This window comes from Aptenodytes patagonicus, chromosome W (assembly GCF_965638725.1).
Source record: "Aptenodytes patagonicus chromosome W, bAptPat1.pri.cur, whole genome shotgun sequence".
NCBI lineage: Eukaryota > Metazoa > Chordata > Aves > Sphenisciformes > Spheniscidae > Aptenodytes > Aptenodytes patagonicus.
The window spans coordinates 801,130-828,420 of record NC_134981.1 but is presented as its reverse complement, the minus strand read 5'-3'; the positions used below and the strand labels follow the sequence as shown (position 1 = coordinate 828,420).

At 55.2% G+C, this 27,291-nt stretch overlaps 1 protein-coding gene across 1 annotated transcript; it reads left to right on the top strand.

The window, feature by feature from the left end:
* The first annotated feature begins 3,311 nt into the window (after window positions 1–3,311).
* LOC143171942 (one cut domain family member 2-like) lies at window positions 3,312–25,746 on the top strand. The gene is made up of 2 exons (XM_076361129.1): window positions 3,312–4,452; window positions 24,213–25,746. The coding sequence occupies exons 1-2, from the start codon at window positions 3,312–3,314 to the stop codon at window positions 24,497–24,499; spliced, it is 1,428 nt and encodes a 475-aa protein (XP_076217244.1). The 3' UTR covers window positions 24,500–25,746.
* The last annotated feature ends 1,545 nt before the right edge of the window (window positions 25,747–27,291 follow it).

Genomic DNA, 27,291 nt, shown 5'->3' with positions numbered 1-27,291 from the left:
TGGCTCCCATCAGGGTCTGCCCACCCAGTCCCCTCCCCGCCTGCCCACTGCGGCACCTCTGCCTCCGGCGGGCTGCACTTGCCTCTCTTTTCCCCGAATCAACTGCAACTTTTGCCTTCCTTTAGGAAGGACAAAAAGATTTCACGCATAACTTGCCCTGAACAAAGGCACCTCACGCCAGGGCTCTCCTTTTCTTCTTCCTTCCTTTTTTCTTTTCCACCACAGGCTGACAACGGCAGGGGTAGCTGTGGTGGGGGGACCTCCACTTTATTCCCACTTGGTTAGGGCCAAAAAGCAGCTTGGAAATACCGTGAGCTCCAGAGACACGCGGGGGTGGCAGTGTGGAGAGAAACGGATCGTTAGCCTTTGGGATCCATAGTGGAAATCTATAGGGAAACTGGGTGCTATCATACGCAACCTGTCTGTAAAGAGACTCTGGGTACCCTGGAGAGGGGCCTAGTAACGAATGGTGTCTTACCTCGGAAGAATATACGATACAGCCATTTTTGGACTGGACTCAGCCATTCTCACTCACCAGCTGCGTTTCTTTACAAGCCCCACGGTATTTCTGCATGTCCCAAAGCAGAGGGATGCCCAACACCCCATCCCTGCCTGTACCCGGGCCCAGGCGGGTTGGCTCGGCACACTGCCCACAGTACTGCCCACGCCACACTGCCCACACCACACTGCCCACCCTGCCCACAGCTCCCCCCAGCCCCCCGCCATACCACCCCTGCACATCTCTCCCCCTTACCCCTTTTCAGAATTTTACTCCCCAGTGTCCAACGCAGGCTGAACTCTCGCTGATCCTATCAAAAATGTGACGTTTCCCCCCATTTTCCCCCATTCCATTACCGGAAAGACACAGTGGGGGTGGGACCTTTACAAACACAGAGATGGTTATCAGGGCCTGAGATAAGGATGACATAAACGCAAGTCTCTGCGTTACTGATTAAAGCGGGAGGGGGGAGGCAAAGGCAGCAAAGGGAACCGCACGGCTGGGAGCAGCTGCTTGACCTGGCACGGCACAGCACAGTACAGCCCGACAGTCAGGCACAGCATGGCTCAGCATGGCACAGCATGGCACACTCCGGCACAGCCTGGCACGGTGCTGCACAGTCCAGCACGGCCCATCCTGGGATGGCATGGCACAGCCCGACATGTCTTAACACGGCACAGTCCAGCACAGCCCAGCCTGGGATGGCATGGCACAGCTCAACGCGTCTCGACACGGGTGCCCTGCAGTGGAGCGTGTGGACGGCACAGGGCCTGGCAGAGCAGGCAGGTCCCCGCTTGCCAGCTCCATGCCAGGGGCTCCTGTCCCCACGGGCCCTGCTCCCATTTGCCCCATCCACCCACCCGCACAGCTGCCTGCACAGCTGCCTGCCTGCCTCCTTGGCTGCCCACCCGCCTCCCTCTGGCCTGCCCACCTGCCTGCTTCCATCCCTCCCTGCCTCTCCCCACAGTCCCCGCAGTGCCCGCCGTGTGCCGAGGCTACGGCCGCGCTCGAGGCCCCTCTGGGAACCCGCAGGCTGTTACCTGCTGCTGCCTCCCCTTCCAGCGCAGCCCCCACTCCCCGTCTGCCCCCAGGGCCTGTCCGGGCAGGACAGCGATGGGCTGTACCCCGCGCAGCGGCATACCTGGGGGACAGGGCACTCGGGGGCCTTTGGAGCTGTGAGGCGGGCACAGCTGGGAGCGAAGCTGGCTGCCGGTAACACGCTGGATCGGCACGGGGGCTCGCAGCTCACAGCTCCGAATCGATGGCCCTGCAATCGTGCACCAGATGGTTTTGGCAAGGGTAAACGTAAAATAGTTCAAACCCGCTCACTGTGACTATGCCGGTTTGTGCCTCTTGGCTCGGCCTCCTCGGCGCGAAGGTGTGCTGCTGCGCCTTCCAGCTGCAGGGGCTCAGAGAGGGCCTGGGGAAGCCACTCGTCCTCAGAAAGGGGGACGATGTGCGTGTGTGTGGCAGGGGGGTGTGCGTGTGTGAAAGGAACCATGCAGTTGTGTGAAGGCAGGCTGACACGGGGACACAGGTTTCTTTTGTGACCGTTACCAGTTCATTCACTGCTGTACGTTCATGATGCATTTTTGCTAAGCCGTACTTTCTGCCATATTTAATGCAATTAATAACGCAGATCTACACTGCGCCTTGGTTTAAAAAAGCAAACAGTGAAGCAGAAGAGCGCGGGTGCCGTTAGCCCGGGCCGGCCGTGCCGAGCGGGATCCCCGGGGAGCGGCGCCCCCCGCCGCGCCGGCCCGCGGCAGGCTGCGGGGGCTGGGCTGCGCGCCGCGGCTCTGCCCGCACCTCTCACGCTGCTCCGCCGAGGAAGTGCCGAGCGAGGGCGCGGGGCGAGGCGTCCCCGCTGCCGAGGGAGCCGGGACCCGCTGCCGCCCGGGGCAGCCTCCGGCCCCCTCCCGCTCCGGGGGCGGTCTCCCCGCGGGCGCGGCGGCCGGAGGGGCCGTCCGGCCGGGGCCCCTGCTCGCCCTCCGGCAGCCCAGCGGGAAAAACGGGTCACGGCTCCCCGGCCCCCATCGCCGCCTCCGCACAAAGGCGACACCTGAGCGGCCGGCCCGCCGACCCGCACCGCGGGCAGCCGGGAGCGCGGGCCTGGCGGGGCGACGGCACCGGCACCGGCGGGCCGAGCGGGATTGCCGCCCGCCGGGACTCGGCGCGGCCCCGTTCGGGGGAGCGGGCGTCTGAGGGGGCTGCGGGGGCTGAGGGACCCGAGGCACCTGAGGGGACTCGAGGAACCTGAGGGGGCTGAGGCACCTGACGTGACTTGAGGCACCTGAGGGGACGCGAGGAGCCTGAGGGGCTGGCGGGGGCCGCGGGGCCCGGGCCGGACCGTCTCCCAGGAGGAGCCGAGCCGCCGCCGGGCTGTCAGGGCCGTGGATCTCCGGCGCGGCGGTGCGTGAGGAGCCCCGGCCGGCCCCGGCGGCGAGACACCCCCCGCGCGGCTACAAAGGGCCGCGGCATCTTTAAGGGCCCGGCGGTTCCCGTCCCACCGCCCCGCCCCGCGCCGCCATTGGCGGGCCCGCCCCGCCCCGGGGCCCGCGCGGCCGCGCCGCCTGTCAGTCGCGCAGGCCCGGCCCAGCGGGCGCGGCCAGGCTGTGCGCGCAGCGCGCCCTGGACAGCTCCCGCCGCCCGCAGACGGCGGCGGCGGCGGCGAGGCGAGGACATGGCGCGGGGCCGGCGCGGGCCCGGCTGAGCGGCCGCTGCCCGCTGCCCGCTGCCCGCGGGGACGGCGGAGCGGGCGGCCTCGGGCCGCGGCGCGCTGCCCCGGCGCGGCCGCCGCCCCCATGAGTGAATGAGGAGCGGCCGCAGCGCCCGTCGATGCCTCGCCAGGGAGCCGGGTGCCTGCGCCATGAACCCCGAGATGGCGATGGAGCCGCTGGGCAGCCTGCACGGGGCGGCCGGCCATGAGCCGGAGCTGATGGGCAGCCCCAGCCCCCACCACGGCGGCCGCGGCGCCGGGCCGCTCCGGGTGCCCCCGCCGCCGCCGCCGCCGCCGCCGCACCAGGAGCTGGCCCCCGCCGCCGCCCGGCCGGCCATGGTGTCCAGCATGGCCTCGCTGCTGGACGGCGCCGCCGAGTACCGCCCCGAGCTCTCCATCCCGCTGCACCACGCCATGAGCATGCCCTGCGAGTCCTCGCCGCCCGGCATGGGCATGAGCAGCACCTACACCACCCTGACGCCACTCCAGCCCCTGCCGCCCATCTCCACCGTCTCCGACAAGTTCCACCACCCGCACGCCCACCCGCACGCCCACCACCACCACCACCACCAGCGCCTCTCGGGCAACGTCAGCGGCAGCTTCGCCCTCATGCGGGACGAGCGCGGGCTGCCCGCCGTCAACAACCTCTACGGGCCCTACAAGGAGATGCCCGGCATGGGGCAGAGCCTCTCGCCGCTGGGCAACGGGCTGGGCCCCCTCCACAACGCCCAGCAGGGCCTCCACGGCTACGGGCCGCCCGGCCACGAGAAGATGCTCAGCCCCAACTTCGACGCCCACGCGGCCATGCTGGCGCGGGGGGACCAGCACCTCTCCCGGGGGCTCGGGACGCCCCCCGCCATGATGCCCCACCTGAACGGCATGCACCACCCCGCGCACCCGGGCCACCCGCCGCCCCACGGGCCCGCGCTGCCCGCCGGCCGGGAGCGGCCGCCCTCCTCCTCCTCCGGCTCGCAGGTGAGCAGCTCGGGGCAGCTGGAGGAGATCAACACCAAAGAAGTGGCACAAAGGATCACGGCGGAGCTGAAGCGCTACAGCATCCCGCAGGCCATCTTCGCCCAGCGGGTGCTGTGCCGCTCTCAGGGGACCCTCTCGGACTTGCTGCGGAACCCTAAGCCTTGGAGTAAACTCAAGTCCGGCCGGGAGACCTTCCGGAGGATGTGGAAGTGGCTGCAGGAGCCGGAGTTCCAGAGGATGTCGGCCCTGCGGCTGGCAGGTAGGTGCGGGCCGGCGCCCCGCGGGAGGCCGGCGGGGAGCGGAGCGCGACCCTCCGGGAGCCGAGCGCCGCCCCGGCCGGCTCCGCAGGGCGCTTCCCGCCGGTACCGGCCCGGCTCGGCGGCCTCCCCTTCCCGCGCTCCGCCTCGCCCGCTCAGCGGCCGGGCGCGGGGACAAGGGCTCGGGGCCGGCCTGCCCTCCGCCTCCCCCAGCGCCGGCACCTGCGCAGCCCGGCCGGGAGCCGGCGGGGCTCGGCGGGGCTCCGGGCCCGGCGAAGAGACGCTCTCCGCTGCCAGCGCCGGCCTGGAGCCCCCCGCGGCCGCTGCCGGGCGGCGGGGCCGGGGCAGCTCTCCCCGGCCGGGTGCTGAAGGGCGCCCTGCGCGCCTGCCGCACCGCCCCGCGCCTGCCGCAACGCTCCGCGCTCGCAGCGAGCATCCCTCATGCCGCTCCCAGCGCTCCCGGGCGCACAGGGAGAGACTGACCGCCCCCGGGCGGGGGGGACCGCGTCCCCAGGGCAGGCGGGGCCGGGCGGAGCGGCTGGGGGGGCCGGCAGCCCCGCGCAGCCCCGCGCAGCCCCGCGCAGCCCCGCGGCCCGGCCTCATTGTCCCGCGGAGGGCGCGCGGGCGCCCCCTGGCGCGGTCGCGGGGCGCCGCAGCCCCCATTGTTCTGCGGGCGCGGAGGCGGGGGGGCAGCGGGGCGGCCGGCAGCGACCCCCGGCAGCACCCGCCCCGCACCGCGCTGCGGGGGGCTCGGGGGGGGGGGGGGCAGGCAGAGGGGGGAAGACCCGGCGAAATCTCTTCCCGCGCGGTGGGGGACGTGCCGGCGCCGGGGTGCGCATCCGCAGCCGCCCAGCCCCGCTGTGGCTGCCCGAGGGCAGAGCGGTGTCGGCAGAAACGCGTTCGCTACCGCTCGCTTCTCTGTCCAGTCCCACGGTAACGCAGGACTTCGGGCAGGGCCGCCCGGCGCCTGCTGAGGAACATAGCCTGTCACGCGTCTGTCTTCCCCTCCGTGGAAACTGCTCATCTGGTTGATGTGGATATATGGTAAATGGGCGGGCTGTGGCACGGACAGACACGCGTGGACAGACGCATAGACCGCAGGCGCGGTGGTGTGTGCCTGTGTCCGGCGTGGCTCTCCGCTGTGACAGCGACATGTCCACAAGCGCAGCTGAGAACCCTGGGGATGTTTGTTCCGACAAGTCCGTCCTTCTTTTATTTCGGTTGATTCCGATCTGGACGGATTAATCCTCTCGCGTTATTGATTAGCAGGGGGCAGGTACGAGCGGGCTGCCCCTCGCCCCGGAGCCCACTCTGCTGGCACACACGGAGGGGTGGCTGAGGGGAGAGGCGGGGGTCTCTGCCCGAGCTGGACCCTCCCGGCGGCTCTTCCCCGCTCTCCGCGATGGTACCGTGTCGTTCCTGCCGCGCTGGTGCCGCGGTAGTTCCGCACTTCCTACAGCCCGCAGAGTAACGGGGGCAGAGCTCTGCGTGGCTTTGCGGGCGAGGACGGGGGCTCGGGAGGCCCCGGTGGGCGCTCGCCCCTCCTTTGTCTTCGGCGGAGACAGGGGGAACAATGCGGTTTGGAGAGCGGGGGGCGAGCCCCGGCCCCCCCGCGCCCTGCGGCAGCTCAGCTCTTCGGGCCGGCCGGGGGGCTGCCTGCGGCGGGGCTGCCTGCAGACCCGCACCCCAACCGCGCCGAGACCTCGCCTTCTGCCACGGGATTCCCTCTGCCACAAGAAGTGTGTGCAGGACTCCGGGCCGCTCATTCTCCCTCTCCTGTCTGGAGGCGGTGGGATGCTCTCCCCCCCTGGCAGGGAGGCGGGCGCAGAGGGTCCCTGCATGCGGGGCAGCTGCCGAGCGGGGGTGGGATGCGGCAGAGCAGGGGGGCGAGGAGCCATGAATTATTGATGGCCGTAATCCCAGCCCGACCCCCAACCGGAGATGCTGTGGGTTAAACAGACACCGCTCTGGGGCCTTCAAAAGCCTCTCGGAGGATGCTAGGGCTTTCTCAAGGTGAAGGTGTAAGACCACCGTGCCCCGAGCCCGGCTTGGCCGGGACGGGGGAAGGAGGACTCGGGGCAGGGATGCTGATCTCCTTCTTGGCTCTAACAGCGGCTGCAAACTCCTCCCGTCCTTTCCAACAACCCCTGGGTATCCAGTTCTTCTGCATCATCAACCAAATGAAGGTCCCGAGGTTTGTCTGCAACGGGAGCATCAGAGGAACAGAAAGGGTTTGGGTTTTTTTGCCGGAGCGCGCGGTGATGTCGCCTTCTCAAACAAACGCGTATCTAGAGGGAAATCGATGCAGATAATGTTTAGAAGATTAAAAGAGCATTAATGCTGGCAACAGGAGCATAAACGCGTGGACCCAGTTTTCATTGATCTGGAACCTGAGCCGGCTCATTTCCAGTAATGCTGCTGGTGCTTTTCCTTCCCAGCATCGGTCCCGGGTGGGGGGTTCCCCACGGAGCCGTACATATAGGGCAGAAAATCAGAAATCGCACCTATGCACCCGTACACACGGAGATATGCATATATAATTCTGGATCTCCACTTTCCCAGTTCCCCCTGAATTCGTCGCAGTGATGCCTTTGCATCCAGGAGTAAAGTTTGGAGAGAGCTCGGTGGCCGAGTGAGCACGGGTTCCCCGTGGAGTGGGAGCCGGAGCGGAAAAGACCTTTGCAAATTACCGTCCCCTTCGGGAAATCGATTTTTTTTTTTTCTTACCACGTGTGAATATGCAGCCTCATTGCCTCGGTGCTTCCTTCTTCCCCTTTACTCGCCTGCTTAAATCCCTCCGAGCAAGGGGAATAAGCCGAAAGTATTTCAGATTTCTGAAAACCGGCCAACTTGCCCCGTGCTCCTGTAAGTTTTCCCAAACGGGACGAAAATCTGTTGTCCTTTGAGGGAAATCCCCCCCTCTCCCGGTGGGAGCTGTAGCAGTGGGGTGTGCTTATTATTTCTTCTTATTATAGAAGATATGTAATAATATCCTATCCTATCCTATCCTATCCTATCCTATCCTATCCTATCCTATCCTATGCTATCCTATTATTTCTTATTATTTCTGTGCTTATTAGCTCTTCTTTTGAAAGACTCCTAAGCCGGCGGATGGTGCTCGGCCGTTCCTGTGCTGGAAGCAGCGCCGGTGCTGCGCTGCTTGGAGCAGTAGGGGCAGGGAGGGCCGGCTGCCCGGGCAGAGGTGTGGGCAGCGCACGATGTGAATAGGCAGCTCGGTGCGCGCTTTGGAGATCCGAGAGTGAAACATCGTCTTGGCGTGACCGTGCGAGTGTTGCTGCGGTTGCAGCCGGGGGAAGCGGCGAGTGCCTTCCCGGGGAGATCGGGCTCCCCCCGGGACAGCTGGAGCAGGGACGGGGTTTCGGGGGAGCTGCGCTGGGCTTCGGGCGAACGCTCCTCCCGCAAAGCAAAACGAAACGCGAGAAACCCCACCGGTCCCCACGTTCTCGGTCTGCCTCGACGGCGGCATCGCCCCCGGGACCTCGTCCCCGGAACGGGCTGGCGTCCCCTCTCCTGCTCCCTCCTGCCGGGAGAGCGGGGCTGCCCCTCGGGGCGGGGGCGGCCCCAGAGCAGCGGGGCTCCGGGGCTCCGGGCAGGACCCTGCCCGCCGCCCCCCCCCCCCCCCCCCCCCGCCCGCGGCCGCGGAAACGTCTCGGTGAAGGCTTGACTGGCTCCGGCCCCGTCGGGCAGTCCCTGAATTTCTGCCGGGGTGAAAAATATTAATGATCTCCAGGCGAGTCAATGTATTTATCTGCGCGGTGAGTTCAGAGGGCAGGGTTCAACTGCGGTTCAGGTTAATTGAACACGGAGCCACGTCCTAATGCCTGGGTTGCCCGCAAAGCGCTGAACCTCGGGGCACTGTCACCAAGTCCCTGCTAGGTAAACGCAAGAAGAATGCAATTAAAACAACTCCATGCCGTGTTCTCCTGCGAGCCACCGGGCTCAAGCGGGTTCCGAGATGCCGGGTGAAGACCCTTGGGTGCACAAGGCGTGCTGCTGAGCGTGTGGTTCTCGTGCTGGTGTCCCCGACCCGCGGAGCAGCCGCGGCAGCTTGGCCTCGGGCTCCGAGGGCGGCGAGCTCCTGCCGGGGCAGAGCGAAGCGTTTCTTTACCCAGTCCCTTCGTGTAACCCCACCGAAGTCGCTGACGGCCTTGAGCAGCGGCGGTGGCAGCGCTCCCCGGTGTTCGTGACCGAGGCAGGGCACGGCCGGGCGAGCCCGTACCCCGCAGGGGTCTTTACTAGCCATTTTTCGGGGCCGGTCAGCAAAACGCTTGCGCTGCTTGTTTACATTTCCCGATTGCTGAATCACGTTATTGATGATTAAACGGTTTTGTACCAAAACACCATCAATGATTCATTTGTGCAAAACAGGCGCGCTGACCTCGCCGTATTTATTTATATCCCTTTGATCGCAGCGCGTTTCGAGGGGGGCGGCTGTGTCAGCCCTGCTCTTCTTTGCTCGGCCGAGGGGCAGCGGCGGCTGCCGGGGGTCTCTCTTTCTCTCTGCCCCCCCCCCCCCCCCCCCCGCCCCGCGGGTCTCTCGCCGCGGAGCCCCGCCGCTCAGCGCCCTGCGGCGTCCCCGTGCCGGGCACCCGGGCAGCGGGGGGCGCGCCCATCCACGGGCTCGGAGGACTCGGTTTCGCGGGAGCTGTGCTCGAAGCTCCATCCCGGGTCCCCGCGTGAAAGCCCCGGCCGTGTGTGGCCTTTGCTCCGCGAGTGCTAGGGGGTGGCGGGCGGCGCTGCTCCGGTCCTCGACCGCCCTCCCCGCGGCGTCTCGTCCCCGGAGCGCGTCCAGAGTGCGCGGCCTGCGCAGGGACGAGCTCTGCTTCTCCCCCCGCGACCTCTGCCCGCTGTGGGCGCAGGGCGGGTCTCGCCACGCAGAGAGGCTCGGCGAGCTTCTGTGCGCCCGGGAGCGGGCCGGCTCTGGCCTCCCTGCGGGAGGTGCGGCAGCGATCCACGCGGGAAGGGCGGGGAGCGACGCCCGGCGGGGGGGTGCCCGTCAAACCCCGCTTGCCGGAGCGGCGGGCGGACCGCCGGGTGCGGGACGGGAGCGGCGGCGGGCGGAGCCGGCGGGGCGGCGGCGAGCGCGATCCGTCAGCACCACGGACAGCGGTGGGGAGCGGAGCCGGGGGGCGGAGGGAGGGAGGGAGGGAGGGAGGGGGGCGTGGAGGGGAACAGGAGAGGGAGGGAGGGGAGGGAGGGGTGGAGGGGAACAGGAGAGGGATGGAGGGGAACAGGGGAGGGGTGGAGGGGAGCAGAGGGGTGGGGGGGCGGAGGGATGGAGGGGAACAGGGGAGGGATGGAGGGGAGCAGAGAGGTGGGGGGGCGGAGGGATGGAGGGGAACAGGGGAGGGATGGAGGGGGCCGGAGGGATGCGGGGGAGCGTGAGAGGGATGGAGGGGAGCAGGAGAGCTAGGAGGGGAAAGGCAAAGGAGGAGAGAGGGGAGCAGGAGAGGGGTGAGGCACCCCGGGGCAGGCAGTGGCTGTGGCCTCTTCCTGGCCCAGGCCCCGGTAAACCGTGGGGGGCCATAACAGAGGAGCGAGGGATGGTGGCTCCGCATCCCACCAAGGCCAGGGCTGCGCTCGTGCAGCTGACCCTACTGTACCCTTCAACCCTCCAGCGCCCGGGAGAGCCCCCCTGCTGTAGCTGATTGCGAGGGGTGGGTTGTGTATGTGTGGGCTGTTGTTATCCGCCCGTCCTCTGCCTCTTTGTGCTCTACCTAATGCTTCTTTCTCCGGATTTTGAGACTATTTTGTTGTCTGTAGGTACAGCTAAAAATTCAGGCATAACAACATCTGTATCAAGTGCATTATCTATATATAAAACTATTTCTTAGTGTTGAACTAAATATACAGATACATAAAGATTCTTTGAAAGGTGCTTAGTGGCTTGAAATATTAGTACTCTCTTCAGATATAGATTAGTGGTTATGTTTGAACAATCCATGCGGTAAATTGTGGTGCTGGGTGATAAATTATATTTCTCATGTACCAACTTTCTGAAATAATATCCTGCCCTATCTTTTTGTACTACATTATTTCTGAAGACATTTCTGCCCTGCAGAAATTTGAATACCATTTTTGTTAAGCAGCCAGTCTTTATCAGTCTCTTGATTGGTTGATAAAGATAAATCTGACCACATTTGTCATTAAATGCATTTCTATCTTTTTTCCCCTCTACTTTTTTAAAGAAACAATTAGTCTATCAATGTGTTACTCATTCTGAGATTTTCCTATCTGTTCTTCACTATTTCCTTATTAGATTTTTTTCCCAGCATCTCATTTTTTCCTAGTATCTCTTGGGCATCACCATTTGAACTGAAATATCCCAAACTCAAATATTTCTCTGCATTTGAAAACTGACAGAATTTATTTGCGGCAAGGAACACATAAAGGAGAGAATATTTTTGCCAAAAGGATTATTTTCCAGTAACTGACGCTGTTTCTTCCCTCATTCTTTATAGGGGCGTTTTCACTCAAACTTTGCGCTTCTTTTTTTCTGCACCGTGGCCCCGGTTGCTCATCCTTAGCACTCCTCCCTTGTATTAGTCACAAAATCTTGTCCTAGATGTTCCTGCCATCCACCAGTTGCAAGTGGCTTTTTCATCCCTTCCAATTAGACATTACTCAGAGATGACAAGCTTCTTGCCAGTAACCCAACACATCTATTCTGAGTCTCCACGCACTGAAAGTAGCAGACTCCTCGCATCAGAGGAGCTCCCCTGTGGCTGCCTTCAGAGTGGAAACAGAGCTCTGCAGGTATACGGAGAATTAATCTAACAGGGAAAGCAGGGCTGAAAAGGACTTGAGACATCACTTGTCCTGACAGTCTGCCCCATTCTTCAAGAATCTCCAGTGATGGGGGTTTCTCAGGCTACCTAGGCAATCTCTTCTAGGGCTTACAGGTACAAAAAAATCCTTAATGACTAGCCTTAATCTCCCTTTTTGTCTTTTAAATCCTTTGCTTCTCATCTTATCCCTGCTAGACACAGCAAAAAAATGACTCCCTTTCTTCTGATAGCAATCTGTTTGTATTTAAGACTACTATCTTGTCTCCCTGTCTTCTCTAGAAAAAAGCCCCATCATATTTTGGAGATGAATATGCAGAGAAAGCATTATGTCCAATGGGACAGATAATACATCTCTTTTTCCCAGGTAAAAGATTTTGTATCCAGCTCTATCAATCTTGCAGACTTTTGCATAAAAGGCTTTCTGATTTATAGAGGATTTTTGTACACAGAAATCATACAAAATAGACTAATCTCAAATGGGTTCAGTGATAAGACCAACCAGACAACTCACTGATGGCAGATAGAAATGCAATCAAAAAAGAAATTTGAGTGTTTTGGGATTGTTTGGGGGTTTTGAGCTATAAAATCAACTACTCCATTGTGAAAAAAGGGGACTCAAACCACTGGTAAATGCTGCACAAAGGAATTATTAGACAAGCAATAGAGGCTGGCAGTTTCCCAAAACACAAATTGTCTCTGAGACCAAAATATCTCTAAGTAAGCAGGGAACATATTTATGAGTAGTGGTGATTTTCCAGCAGATCTCGTCTTGTCATAATGGGCATTTAAGAACGGGGGCCTGCGCTGAGGCATTAAGCTTTGGCAAGCAGCACACAGCTGAAAAAGATAAAGGAAGAGCATGAGGAAGTCTTCCTCGGAGAGCTTCCCACACATCTTCTCTGTTTTCCTTCTCCTCTGTGCTTATCATGCCCACTTGTTCCCATATCAGGTCAGGACACCGCTGCTTTCCACGGCAGCCAGTGTCACAGCACAAGCACCTTTCCTCCAGCTATTGCTGGTAAGGACCAGTGGGCACCACGGCACCGTGTCAACCCCAACCACAGGCTCCCAATGTGAAGAGGCTCACACAGATTAGGTATAAGCTGCCAAAGCTTTTCCCCTGTCCTTCTGGCATCTTTAGTGCCAAATTTCTCCTCCATCATGCCTGGATCCTGGAGCTTCTTGGCTCTCCTCTCACATCCAGCCCTGACCGTGCACCGCAGAAGAGGTGTCCTGTGGGGCATGGCCTCACAGACCCGATGCCGGAGCCACGCTCGGTGTCAGCTAGCTCGTACCACTGGGGTGATAGGAGCACTACTTGATGCAACTGCTATCACCCACATAGCCTGCTGAAGAGCCATCCCACCTCCCATTCACCAGCTGCATGGTAGCACGTTCACTGTGGAGGTGGGAGACCCACGGCCCCTCTGCCTGGAGGGAGCTCACTCCCTTCCTCACATCCACACGCTACCTTGTTGGTGCTCGGGGAGGAAGGACACTTACCTCTTCTGCTGAAGCTTACTGTGAAGTAAGCCCCTGGGAAGACGGAAATGGGAACCTGACTTTATGGCAAAGAACGTCACTCCTCCCAGGCCTGCTTTTGCATTCTGTATTCAGCAGTCATTGTCTGAAGTGCAAGGAGAGCTCGGAGAGCCAGGAGAGCAACACAGGTCTGGCTTTCGCAGATAAGCCAGCAGAGCTTTGCTCCTGTCGTCTCCTGTTCTTCATAATTGTGCCCTATCAATAACAGCCATTAAAAGGAAATAATCATTTCCTGCTTTCGCCCATGAGTCAGAATTTCTGAAAACAAGCTGGTTCTGGAGGCACACAGCAAGAACTCAGTAGATCTGTACTTTCCCTTGCAGTAGGGCCCATGGGACTCAGCTCGCAACTCTGACTTGTAAGTGTAAGGTGCCAGGAGGGAGCTGCAGCATGGGAGGGTGTCAAAGCAACATAGCTATGGGAAAGCTGCTAGATGTAATCAGCAGAAAACAAGAAGGCAAGATATTTCAAATTCTAATGCACCCTAAGGTTTCAGACTCCTATTCAGTGCTTGCTCACCTACCTCAACTTTAAATTCCCAGTCCTTTCTTGGAAAAGATGCCTGAAGCACTTCCCTTTCTCCACAGGGAGAAGGTCACAGCTGTATTCTGGTACTTGAGGGGATGTGCTGGCGCATCACTTGCAGATGCTGCTACAACAGGCAGAGCACTCGGTGTGGGGAAGGTTTGGTTTCAGCTCTGTGCTCTGACGAAGGGAATATAAATCCTCGTTACAGAAAAGTGTTATAATTCAGCTGGAAACTATTTTGGGATTCAAAAGGGAGAATCTCCAGAACAAGAGGAAACATAAATCTCCCAGGCGTTAGAAGTGAAGGACTCGCAGAGCGCAGTTTGAAGGATCCAACGTTTTGCTGTGACTCGATAGAGTACCTGAGCAGTCTTGCTGCTGCAAGAGCTGATGGTGCCGGGGGGTGGTACATCAGCGCTGCAAACGGGGTGACGCTGCTCATCACAGTCGGGTGGCGGCATTTAAATGCTACTGCTTCTACAATTTCTGTCAGCTTGTGCTTCTGCAAGCAGCTGGGACTCTGAACCACCACAAGTGTATTTTGGCACCTCGACGAGGTTGATGGAATTATGCAGGGTGTGTGTCTGTCTGTCCCTGCAGCCCCACTGCTCCTCTCTGCACAACGTCATTGGTACCCTGCGGGGTACCCCAAGGGTGTCATTGCACCCAGGACCAGAGGTCTCACACGTAATTGTGGGCGGTTGTACCCCTTGTTGTGAAGACAGGAGTCTATGGAGAGAAGGAAGATCCCATAAGTGCCTGCCCTGCAACAAGGCTACGGCATGAGCTTGCACCACGCTGGATGGTGGTCCTGGCAGGAGGGCGAGCTTATACATCCCCCAGCTATTGGAAAGGAGACCTTACGAGCTCACGATCAACTCTGAAACAGAAATCTGTCAGAAACCGGGTCTGTTCCTTTTGCAGCTCACAGAAAAGCTTGTTTGTAAAGAGGGCTGGATATTGAGTGTCAGGGGATGCTCCCTGCCTCGGCCACAGAAGAGAAACTGGGAGGCTGCCTTGCCAAAACTGCTTCAGTGCATGGTTAGAGCTCGCAACCGCTCAGTGACAAGGAGTACATTGAAACTGTACTGCATGCTCACCAAGCCTCCACTCATTCTTGCCCTAGAGTGCAATAAATTGGCCCTTTCCCATCTATTATTTATTATTCTGTATTAATGATGGAAGTATATTACAATACTACTTAGAGGCCCCTGTCAGAGATCCCGCACTGAGATGGGTGTTGCAGCATTGCACGGGAGGAAGCAGCCTCTGCCCGGCAGAATTTACAGCCCAATTTCAGCCACCCAGCAGATTTACAAGAGATTTGACACAAATAGCCTGAGACCTGCTACATGCCAGAAAGAAATATAAAAGAACCAAGTCCCTAAACCCCTTCATCTTTCCTTCTCAAATAGCTGAAGGAGGCAAGACCTAGACAGGAAGGCATTCCCTCCGTGACAGAATTAAGAGAGAGAAAAATCAGGTTGAGTACCAAGAAAACCCGTTCCTGGCAGGAAACAGCAAGGCTGTGCGCTTCTTTCTCGGAGTGTTGTAGGAATCCCTGTATCTCCAAACAGGAATTGCCGTGTAGGGAACATCTTGCTGTTACAGGAGGGTTGGTTTGGGTGAGCAAAGAGATCTCCAATAACGGTGGATCTTCTCTGGCAGAACAAAATTAACACTTTCTGCTACACTTCTCATTTGTGGGCACATTCTGTTTTTCTAGATAAATGCCGTCAGAGGGATTATGCAGGACTACAAAAATCAGGAAGGTTTCGTGTATGTGCAGCCGATGGAAATGAGCAGGTGAAGGCGCACTGGCTGCACACCCCGACAATGTGATCATTTGCATCTTCATTCAAATTGTTTCTTGTTACATAATGATTTTGTACACAGTGGAGTACTTAACCTAATTTGTATTGATCTCAATTGCTTTCATTTGTGCATACTTAATTCAGAGAGGTAATCAAATTGATTTTTGAGGCCTAGTTTTTAAGAGATTGTAGTAACACAGATATACAAGAGGTTGCTTTAAGTGAATCATAGTGAAAGAAAAACATTTTAAACCTTTGGAAAACCTTTTGATGGTCATTTCATTGTGTTCAGTATTACTAGCATAATTAAATTTCCTTCACATTGAGTTCTGTCCGAAATCAAATTGAGGAACATTTTTTAGTTCCATCAGACAGATAACTGGGTTTAGTTGACTTTGTACTACACCCGCATGAAACCACATACAGGAGATCAATATTCACGGCTTATCCTTATGAACGATAGAGGGAAATGACTTACTGCTGGATTAAGGGAATATTGTTCTCTACTTGGCTCCTTCTTAACATTTGTTATTTGTTTCATAGTTCCAAAGTCACTTTTGCCATTAGAGTAAAAACATCATGAAACCGGTGATTCTCTGAGGGTGTTAGTTAACTTGAGAAACTGCAGGGAACCAAATTTAGAGGAGGTGAGGACAAAGGGAGGCTTTTTTCAGTGAAAGTAGACCATGAAGTATGGCCCTCAGAAATTTCAGACTGCTAAGTAGTCCTCCAGGATTTCTGGTTAAAACCCCCTCGCCTAATTGTTTAAAAGTAGAGATACCTGAGGGGGAAGATGGATTGACATCAGAGTTATGCTGGGGTTTTGTTTGTATGAGTGCCGGGCTTGCACTGTGTTTGTGCTTCACAGGACATGAGTTCACACCATCTCTTTCACTAATGTTTCCAACATCCGAAGGAAACTGATGTCAGGCTCTCGGAAGAGAAATGGGATGGGTCTGTAGTCTCCGCAGGTCCCTCTGTGCCTGTCTCTACAGTTTGTGATATTAAAGCCCGGTTGGCAAAGCCCCTCTGCCCATAAGCATCACCGCCCAGGGTTCCCTTATGGACCAGCTCCTGCATCTCTGGGATGTGGCTTCCCAGACTCCCTGCAGCGCCGGCCATGGTGGCATTAGCCAGTGGAAGATTTCACATTAACACTTTTCCCTTTGCTTGAGCAATCATTATTTCTGTGTTGGCATGCTTGCCCACAAGTGTAGCTCCAAGCAGCGCTGACACAGAAGAGCAGAGTTCACCCCATCCTCTGCCAGCGGCACAGTCCCTATCCTCTTTCTCAGGTGCGGGACATAGGCTTTCTCTGGATGTACTAGCCACCAGCGGCGATCACGTGAACACACACACCCCCAAGCTCTGCATATCTTACTTTCTGAAGCCTCCAGACCACCTGGCTCTGCAAGCAGCTCCTCTTCTTCACCGAGGACTGCTCAGGCACCACCCCAGCCCCTGGGACCCCTCCCTGTCCTGCTCCTCCTCCTCCTGATGCTGGTGACCCTCATGTCCTCCTCCCTGGCTGTCTCCCTCCCGGAGCAACAGAGTCTGCGCGGGGAAGCAGAGGAGCTGAGGGAGGAAAGAGGCCCAGCTCACTCCAGTGAGCATCCCTGCCCCGTGCCTGAGGGTTTGGAGGGCAGGATTTGGCTGAATGCTATTGCAGTGCTGCCACTCACAGTGGTGAGCTCCGTATCAATCAATTTTGGCCTACATATGGCAAAAGCAGTTTCTATAAAAAGGACTGGTCTTTCTGTGCATGCATAAACAGCTGATAGGAACTATTGCTGCCTATAGGGATATGCAACGCTGCTTCTGGGTTTCATAAGACCAGCGTTACGCACTGCAGATTGATTGCTCTGAGCCGCACGTTGTTTCAGCCATTAACGATGGAGCCTGTGGATATCTTTCAGTGAAAAAAACTGCCACGAGAAAATGCCAAATCGTCTGATCTGAACCATTGCATTTTATCGAGCTTTCACCAGCTTCATGGAGGACTTGCCCCGGACTGTGGGTCCCATCCTGCAGGGATCCACCAGCTGCCGCGGCTCTCCCGAGTGAGCTGGGCTAGGGCTGGAGCGCAGTGGGATCCACAGCCTGGCGGGGGGGTAGGCAGGGCCGGGCAGGGCTGCGCTGGGCGCTGGGGACCACCACAGCTCCTGGGGGATGAGCGTTCCTATCATAGGAGGGCGGAGGGGAGACCCCCACGGCGGCGTTAGTGAATCCACTGTCTTTTGCTGGTAGTTGCCATGCATTCATCTTTAATGATAGAGTAAATTTCCCAGTGCTTCAGTCTTTATAAACGGAAGTTATAAGGCAATACTTATCAACTGAAACATTTCTAGATATTTTTCAGGATTTATAGCTATTTGTAATGCAGGGGCTGGCTGGGTTCCTCTCTTCTGAGGAAGAAAATGGAAAATAAGAGTTATTGTTGCAGAAAATGAGACAAATGAACTATTAGTGGAAATATTCAATTTAATGGTACTCAGTGACAAAAAAAATTGAGCTTAAATTAGAAGCATGTGAAGTTCACAAGGAAACCAAAACTCAGCCAGGCTTGCAGAAATAAAATTTAAAAAAATCACCACTTTCCTGCAGATCCCTTTCAAGCAGGTGGGGTTGCAGATGCTGGAGTTGGTGCAGTACACATCAGTCACTACAGCTCCTGGTTACAGCGGGGTCATGATTTCTTCCAAAGCAGTGTGATATGATTCTTTTTTCCATGTGAGTTGTATTGAAAGCTATTAAGTGTGGGCAGTTTAAAGGAAATTTTTTAGAGAGGTGTGTCCCAAGACACGACGGAGTCTGTGGCAGATGCGAGCGGAGGCCGTGTCCTTCCCCGCTGTCACCCTCTCGCAGCGAGGCGTCTGCCTGCAGGAGGGGACGCTTGTGCCCTGGCTGCAGGGGAAGCCAGGACATGGGATGCCCTGCTTTCCCTGGCTAATGTTAGGTGAAATGAGTGCTGGCCTTACTGATCAGGGGAGCTGGCTTACGGGTGCAGGGAATTCGGGGAGACAGCCCCTTAGCAAGGCTCAGCGGAGACAGAGGAGGATGAGCCAGGAGCAGTGGGGTTTTACCCAGTTCCCGGAGCTGGAGCTGCACAGGGCAGCCTGGACTGATGGCGGGGTTTTGCTTCCCTGGCTGACAAACAGGGCACGGTACTTGGGTGGCACATTTCCTAACTGCCAAACACTCGCACAGGAAGGCGGAGTTGGGTGAAACTTTTTGAGAGCTGCTCTATCTGTTAGCCAGGAGGGATGACTGCCTGACTGCCTGCCTCTGCCCTCCCTATCTCTGGGATCTAGCAAAATATTTCAGCACATGCTTAACCTCGGGCTTGCAACAATGCTAATAAAAAAATCAATGGAGTGTCTTGCATATTTAAAGTTGAACATCTGAATAGTTGTTGTCTTTCTGAAGAGGAACTTTATTAGCACTGAGAACTGCAGAGATTCTGGGGCTCATTCCCGTCATCTCCTGGTGCCTCGCCTGACTCGCCTCCTGCCTCTCCACATTTACTCTGGCTGCTTCTTTTTATTTTATTTTTTTATTCCTAAGCAATACCTAATTCTGTTTTAAAGCAACATTTTTTTAAACATTCTCTTAGTTTTAGCTGCAGGACAAAACCACGCTCACTGAAGACAGGCTGTTCCTCCTTGGGGACACAGCCCCACAGTGCAGTGTCAGGTCTGCACCACTCTTAATGCCCTTTAAATCGGTGGGTTTTCACTTCAGTCAACATTAAGCGAGGCAGTACTGAATCTATTTCTGAGCTCCTTCTATATTGTTTCTATGTAAAGTGTCTTTAGTCCAGTGTAGAAGAAAAGGGAAGTTTTTTGGTTATGGCTATCCACAGTTATGGCTTTCAATTCTTGCCAGTTGTCCATTCTCTTCCATAGAATATGTTCAGTATTAACTGCAGTTAATAAATCAAATTGTTCTTAGAATCAAGATGGCCGCTTCCCTTCCCTCTACTATTAAAATGTTTCTCTTTCTGTAGGCAGGTTTCCTGGATAATATCTTTATTTTATTAGAGTGCTCACTCCATTTTTCTCTTCTGATAAATGCATGTCAAGGAACAACATTTGCCTTTATGGTGCCTTTTCAAGAGCAAACTTAACAGCTCAAGGAAAGTATTTACTGAATGCCTTGAAAAGCACATACCTTTGCATTATTTATTATAAGATACCAATAACTGTAAAACGCAGAGTATCTCTGGACATAAATTAGTGATGTTAGGAAACACTAGACTCTTCCCAGTGTCCCGGAACCTATTAGAAACTGCAGCAAAGATGCAGGCGCTTGTCACATCCCCAGTCCTGGGGGTACTGCCGCATGGATTCCAGACAAAAGGCGAAGTAAAGCATTGAATGCAGAAATCCAGCCTAAAATCTGCTTTTTCATCTCAGACAGGCAGTAAAACATTGCCTGTGGAGTGTGTTATCTGGTAGGTTAGAGATGCAGTCAGGGAACCCAAATTCTTCCTGTGTGATGCCTTTGGGCTTATCACCTCCGGAGACCCAAGTCTGGCCATCGGGATGCAGTAACGGGCTCACCCTGCAGCCTCCGACCTGCCCACGCAGGAGCGTCCTTGCTGCCACCCCACTCCCTCGGGTCCCAGCAGAAACCCTGTGCTGGTGCCGCTGCCTCCGGGGGGGCTGTGCTGTGAATCGCTCCCGGGGATGCTCACCCATAACCCGTAAGTCTGGGTTTGGACCCAACTCTCCGGAGCACCCTCCTCTTACATTTTGGCCCTCTTGGGGCATTTTGAATGGTCTGACCCTGACCTTCCTCCCAGAGGCAGCTCTGCTGCAGCCACTGGAATTTGGCAGCTGAGAACAGATGCAAGAGAGGGGTCAGGATCAGCCACTCCAACAAAATATTCCAGTTTCCTGCAGAAATCCTGTTCAATACTGTCCCATGCACAAAACTAAACTGATCAGCGTATTATACACCCGGCTGAGCCAGGCTCCCTGTGGTGCCATGCTCAGGCACAGGTAGATGGGTACGGTCCTGAGTTTGGGTTAATTACAGACATTTCCACAGTCTGAGTTTTACCTTTTGGAGCAGGTTCTCATTTCACATTCTAGACCTGCAGAATTATTTAATAGGGCTGCTTAAAAACCCGTCCACTTACCAATTCACTCTACCTATTTTGTCCCAGCACATTACCTAACTATGTCAACACACGGATTTTTTTTATCTTACTGCCCTGTGTAGACAGCCTTATCAGGCTATTTTTAAATCTGGGTATGCTATGGCAGCGGTATTCGTTTCAGTACTTGATGTTCTCTCTGTGCTAATAAATACAGATCAGCTATTAATACTGATTTTTTTTTAGGCTCCATTAGCATCGCTTGGCACAGCAATGGTCAGGCGCTGCTGCCCTGCCTGACCTGAGCTCTGACGGGCATTTCTGGCTGGCTTCGCCCTTGCCCTTGGGAGATGCCCTGGGGAGAGGGATGCTGCTGACCCCCGCAGAGCACTGCCGGCTTGCCCGAGGGCTCTGCAGCTGCCCTGTGGCTTTCAGCCCTTCCCACCCAGCCGCCGCCGGCTCCCTGGGCTGGAGCGAGCTGGGGGGCGGGGAGGATGGCCCTGCTGAACCTCCGGCCCGGGAAAGCAGAGGGTCAGGCTTTAAGGTGATAAGAACAATCTGAGGAGGAAGGGGAGATTTCTTCTCAGAAGAAAGACATTTGCCTGTTTTAAAAGAGATTTGCAATCCAGGGTATTTTAGACTATTTTGTCCTCCTGGAAGGCGCTTCAAAATGCATGCTGTAAACCCAAATGCAGATAAACTCAAATATATAGGGCCCAGGTTTCTAGACAGCTCAGCTGGCTTTATGCCTGGAGGCCTCCCCTTGCACAGCCTTGCTGTGCCGTGGCTGGAGAAGCATCCTCCAGTGTGTGATGGGCTGCTGCCGCAGCTGACCCCTGGCGACCTCTGCGTGGGACGGAGGGAGAAGAGGCACAGAGCCCTGGGGTGGTGACACTGCCGGGAGTCACGCTGGGGCAAAAACCCTAGGGGAGGAGCGGGAGAAGGACCAAGGCGAGCCAGTGCCTGACCTGCCGCTGTGGAAGCCCAGGTATTGTCACCTCCACAGAGACAGGCTCTGGTAACCACTGCCAGCAGACACTGGGAAAAAAAATCAGCCAGTGTGTTTCAGCAAAGCTGCATGTTCAAAGATGATTTCCTTTGGGAAGTGTTACCTCATTTCTGGACCAGCTTGTGAAAAGCATCATGCAGGGTGAGTGTATCGTGCCGTGTAATGCCATGCCTGGTTTCAGCAATGCTTCTGAGTTTGCTTATGGAAAATGCAGTCATTGCAGTCTAAGAACCCGCTGTGAAGCAGTGATGAAGAGGATGGAGCTGCTGGCAAGCATGGCTGCACTGCAGCCAGTGGCTGTGCAGGGTGTATGAGGTGCCCGGGGGAGGCTGCAGGCAGGACGGAGAACCTTTGGTTGGCCGTAAACCATGTGCATCAGGTGGCAGCTGCCAGATGACTTTGGAGCAAAGGCTGCATGGGACTGCCTGGATGTCCACGTCATCTAGGGATGTGTGGAGAGCTAATTGCTGACAAGGGACATTGCCTAAACAGCAGGTACTGCTGCCGTGGCATCTCAGAAAGATGTGATTTCACTTCTTTCTGTTTTTTCATAGCTTTTCAACATTGTAGTCTGTGAGAGACCACATTGTTGTGGTTTAACCTCAGTCGGCAACTGAGTACCACACAGCCGATCGCTCACTCCTCCCTCCCCCACCCCGCCCCCAGTGGGATGGGGGAGAGAATTGGAAGAGTAGAAGTGAGAAAAACTTGTGGGTTGAGATAAAACCACTTTATTAATTGAAATAAAATAATAATAACAATAATAATGTAACAACAACAACAACAACAATAATAATAATAATACACAAAGCAAGTGATGCACAGTGCAGTTGCTCACCACCCGCCGACCGATGCCTGGCCAGTCCCCGAGCAGCAGCCCCCCCCGGCCAGCTTCCCCCAGTTTATGTACTGAGCATGACGCCCCATGGTATGGAATGTCCCTTTGGCCAGTTTGGGTCAGCTGTCCTGGCTGTGCCCCCTCCCAGCTTCTTGTGCCCCTCCAGCCTGCTCAGTCGGTAGAGCATGGGAAGCTGAAAAGTCCTTGACTAGTGTAAGCACTGCTCAGCAACAACTAAAACATCAGTGTGTCATCAACATTGTTCTCATCCTAAATCCAAAACACAGCACTGTACCAGCTACTAGGAAGGAAATTAACTCTATCCCTGCCGAAACCAGGACACACATGAAAGTGCAAACCCACAGAGAGCTGTAGAATTTGACACACACTAGGTGGTCTGGTTATTTCTACGCGAAGCCATAAGCAAACGGTCTCACACCAGAAGTTATGAGTTTATCTCACAACAGATGTCTGAAGTTTTGGCAGCTTTTTCAGACAGCAGCTGTTGCAGCAGTGGATAGAAACCACAAATAAATTGGTAAATGGTTAAAAAGTGGCCACAGAGGTCTCTTTCGGGAGAAAACAAGCAAACAGAAGTTTCAGCTGGACAGTGGCAGTTTGTGCTATCGAACATGTTTTTTCCCCAGTGGTGGTCACATGAAGTTGCTGCCATGGGAGCTTTGACTAGGGTTTGCTTTGGGGTGTTTAAAGTAATAAAACTCCTGTACAAGTGTTAGACCTGGCTGTTGGGGAGGTAGAACCAGGCCTCCTTTTGGGGGTGGAAAAGATGAATGTGGGGAGTGGAGCAGCCTGTCCTGGGTCAGAGCAAAGCTGGGAGTGGAGTTCGAACACGTGTCCTCCCCTGCCGTGGGGTTTTACCCGTCCCTCTGTGTCCACGGGCGTATCGCCAGCACCTCTCCGTCCTGCAGACATCTTCTGGGAGAGGATCCCATTGGCGCAGGTGCTGCGAGCATCCCTCCTGCCGGCCAGGGCCGCCTCACCAGCCCACCCTGCCGCTGAGTGGGAGTGAGCGGGGGAAGTGGGTGCAGAAGGATGCGTCGGCACCAGTTCCCTGGGGAATGCCTGGCAGGAGTTACCTGCATTCGCTGTCAGACAAGAAGGCAGCTCAGTGTGCTGAAGATTTCAACTGATGCCCAAAAAACACACCGCAGCCCCAGATGGAGGGTGTTTTTGTGTTGCAAATCGTGTAGGGAGCACTGGGAGGAGGCTGGGGGCAGTTTCTGCTTGCTCAGCTGTTCTTTCCACTGTACTAACAAAGCAGGTTTGGGGGGTTCCCGCCTTCACCGTTGTGCCCACGGTAATTGTTTTAAGTATGTGTTTGGAATGGCAGATCAAAGAAAAGGCTATCTATCTGTCCCAAAATATGGATAAATTTATTCTAAATGCATGAACAGCAATTTCCAGTTGTATTTCCTCTGTCCTGTACATTACCCAGGGGGTGGAGTTTACATTATGGAATAGTGGCCTGCACAGTTTTGTTAAAAAATAGTAATCTGCAGTTGTTATATGCTATGGCACATGAGAAGTTTCTGCAAAGAATTAATCTTTGTCTTAGCTATTGAGGGGAAAAAAGGATGTGCTCTGCATTTTCTTTCCTAGGCTGACATCAGATAAACTAAATTGTTAATTCTAATGCTGGTGTAACAGAAGAGCAACGCATTTCTCAGATGGTGGCTTTATAAAAAGTGTGGAAAATCTCAAAGTTGTGCACTGTCCAGAAATGGCAAGTGAATTTGAGGGCTCTGTCTGGGGATGGTCGGGGGGAGCGCTCCAATTGCCTAGGAATTCAATGCCCGAATGCCTAACAATCAGGTGCCCATCCAAAATAATTTCTGAAAATGCAGGTTTTTGGGATGCGAGCGCGAACACCAGCATAGCCCCCCCTGGGATTCTTCCGCGAGCCCTCGGGTCCCACATTCCGGCACGGTGCTGGCTCAGCCGCCAGCTGTGCACCGCTGGCTCTGTGGGTCCTGCAGGAGGGTGACAGCTCGCACCCGCCACGTGCCAGTCTCAGTGCCCAGAGCGGCCGGCAGGGTCTGCGGGCAGCCACGCGCGTCCTGACGCTCGCTTTCTCTCTGTCTCTGCCCACCCCTTCCCCAGCCTGCAAACGCAAAGAGCAAGAGCCGAACAAAGAGCGGAACAACTCCCAGAAGAAATCTCGCCTGGTTTTCACGGACCTCCAGCGCAGAACGCTTTTCGCCATCTTCAAGGAGAACAAGCGCCCCTCCAAAGAAATGCAGATCACCATCTCCCAGCAGCTGGGCCTGGAGCTCACCACCGTCAGCAACTTCTTCATGAACGCCCGGCGGCGCAGCCTGGAGAAGTGGCAGGACGACCTGAGCTCCGGGGGCTCCTCCTCGGCCCCCAGCACCTGTACCAAAGCGTGATGGGGAGCAGCCGGCGCGGCGCGGCACGGCGCAGCACGGCGGAGAGAGCGGCTTCGCAGCGGGGCCCTTCACTGGTGACTTAAAGCACAATCCTCCTGGAAACAAACCCCAGCCCAGCTGTAACAGAGGACACTTCTTACGGCTTTTAGTCAGTCTTAGCAGGCGCAAGTTAAAAATTAACCTCTTTCTATACAATACTATGCTCAGGACAGGCGAAGCAGGTCTGAAACGTAGGGGAGTCGTTCGTGAGGCAAGTTTCTCCTGAGCCCCAAAGAGCCCTGGCCGGCAGGGGTGCCGCTGCGAGCCTGGGCAGCCTGCCCGTGCCCAGCGTTTGCCGGCAGGGCGCCGGTGCTGGCCACACCGCCCTGCACCAAAGCTCGCCGCCGTGGCGCAGCCACGCGAGAATGGAGCACAAAGTCTGACACGTAGACGCTAAAGAATCTGAGAACCTGTTTTTAAAACTCAGGCATGGTTTTGTTAAGTGTTTTAGGGAAAAAAAAAAGATCAAATTTAAGTTTTTGTTTGTTTTTTTTAGTTTGTTTAATTTAATCAGCAAGTATAGCTTGATCTTGGATCAGAAAAATTCAGTTCACTTGAGCTCAAAGTATCAAGCACAAAGCCAGAAACTATAGAAATAGGTACGATCCTGGACTCACTGCAGCAATTGTTTCGAGATGCAGTCTAACTTCCAAAGTCGGTAGGGAACACCTCTGTGACCACACGAGCCTCAAGCACAGTTTGCAGTTTGTCACAAGTTCTGTGTTTGTACCTAATGCAGATGCACACTCAGGAGGTCAATTTAACTGCTACAGTACATGGAGCAAACACAACGTTTTGAAAGATCTAGATTTTTTTAGGTCATTAATACATCCTTTTTAGTTACCCGGAATCTAGTTTCTCCTCGACAATGTCCTTGTTAAACGTATTTAGCGTTCAATGTATTTTTGTTCATTTTTTCAGTATTTTATGGTACTTTCAAGCAGGAAAAAAGCAGAAACAAGCCCTTCAGATGCCACTGACCATTTTAGATGCGCTGCATATGGCTTCAATATGCCATCTAGATCTATTGCATCCCTAAGTTCCTTTTATCCACCAGTTACCCAAGCTGGCGGGAACACAGCACACCAAAGAGACAGGATTACTGCAAGCCAAAGATGTTTATAACTTGCCATTTTCTTTCCGTCATCGCTGGTGCGGGTGGTTGTTTGGCGATGGGGAAGCCTCACAAACTCCAAGCCCTCTCTCCACCTCCGGCGGCTGCCGTGCAGCAGAGCGGGCAGGCAGCGCTGGCAGCCGATGTCAGCGAAGCCCCGGCCGCAGCCGCCGCGCTCGCAGCCGCACCGATGCCACGGCCCCGCCTGCACCTCGCAGCCCCGACCCGCGCCGCCGAAACGGCCGCAGCCGCTCGATGTGCGCACTTACCAGTGAACGGCCCCTCCTGGAGCGCCGGCCGAGTCCGCAGCAGCAAGCCAAGCGTGGTCGTGGTTCTTTAGAGACACTTGAGACTTTTTTTATGTACTACTTAATCGAAACCAAAGAAACGTTTTCTGCACCTACTTCTTCTGCAACAAACTGTTCCATTTAAAAATAAAATAAAAATTAAAAAAACAAGGAAGCACGTCAGGAAGCAAACGAGTAACACACTGTGTTTTGACAGACATCTTGGACATTTTAGGAAGCAGATCTCAAAGAAAGGGTTGACAAGGACGAGAACAAAGCAAAGCCAGTACGATTGCTGCTTCATTTGACAACTCAGTCATCTTAAAGTTGAAGATTGTCTTTAATTTGTGCCTATGCAGTTTTTTCAAAAGAACAAGGAACAGAGCAACCAAAACCTCAACAGCTACAATACCAAAGATGAGGATTCTCACTACTTTTCTTTCAGTTCATTGTCTCCTCTTGCACGACTAAATGCATATAGCACCATTGATCTGTGTACAGGTAATCACTTCTGTTTCTTTGAACAACCAAAAGGGTGGGTTTATTTATGTTTTTCCTGTTTCTGCCCCACACGGGATCTCTCCAAGAGCTGCATGGACTCCAAGTGCAAGATGTTGGGATACTACGCTGGTACGTCTCCTCTCTCCAGAGCCACCTAGGAAAAACGTGTCGATTGGGTATGACTTGTTCTGTCAGGTAGAGTTGGTCTCCTGTATGCCTAGAGCTTTGAACAGCCATCCTTCTGTATGTGAAATCAGTTGAGTAACCTACACTCTTCTTTCTCTTCCCCAGGGATAAAACTTGCAATATATATGTACCGATTTATGTCATTGTGAGTGCTGAGCACCGCCACAGCCTGGCTTACTGAGATCAGATCCCGATCTGAACCAAAATTGAGGTTTCAGCAGTTCATGTGGCAGTTTAGTAGTTTGTTTTGACATATTAAACGTCATGTTGGTTGATCAAAGTCATGATGATCCAAATCATGACATGCAGACCTGGGTCCAAATTTATCTTCAGAGCTGGAGTGCAGTGGTGCCATTTTGTTCTATCTCTACCCTTAAATGAGGGCTTCTTTTTAACTATTTTGCAAAACTGCTGCAGTCATTTTCCAATGCTTACATTTAAAAAAAGAAAGAAAATCAAAAAGCCTTGTCTGCTCAGGACAGGAAAGGTTTCTGAAAAGTAAATTCAGGATCCTCACAACTAAACTGACAGCACATACCTGCTCTGGGAATCAAAACATCCTTCAACATAGATTTCCAGACAGATTGTGCATGATTCGAAAATGATCCAAAGAAGCCTCATATTCAGACATAAAATAAAGCTGCCAAAAAATGGTTCAGGTCTGG

Bases quoted from the DNA above. Each gene is read 5' to 3' on its own strand.
- LOC143171942 (XM_076361129.1), top strand. From the start codon at position 3,312: ATGAGGAGCGGCCGCAGCGCCCGTCGATGCCTCGCCAGGGAGCCGGGT. The intron at 4,453-24,212 runs GTAGGTGCGGGC...CCCCTTCCCCAG, and splicing joins GTCGGCCCTGCGGCTGGCAG to CCTGCAAACGCAAAGAGCAA.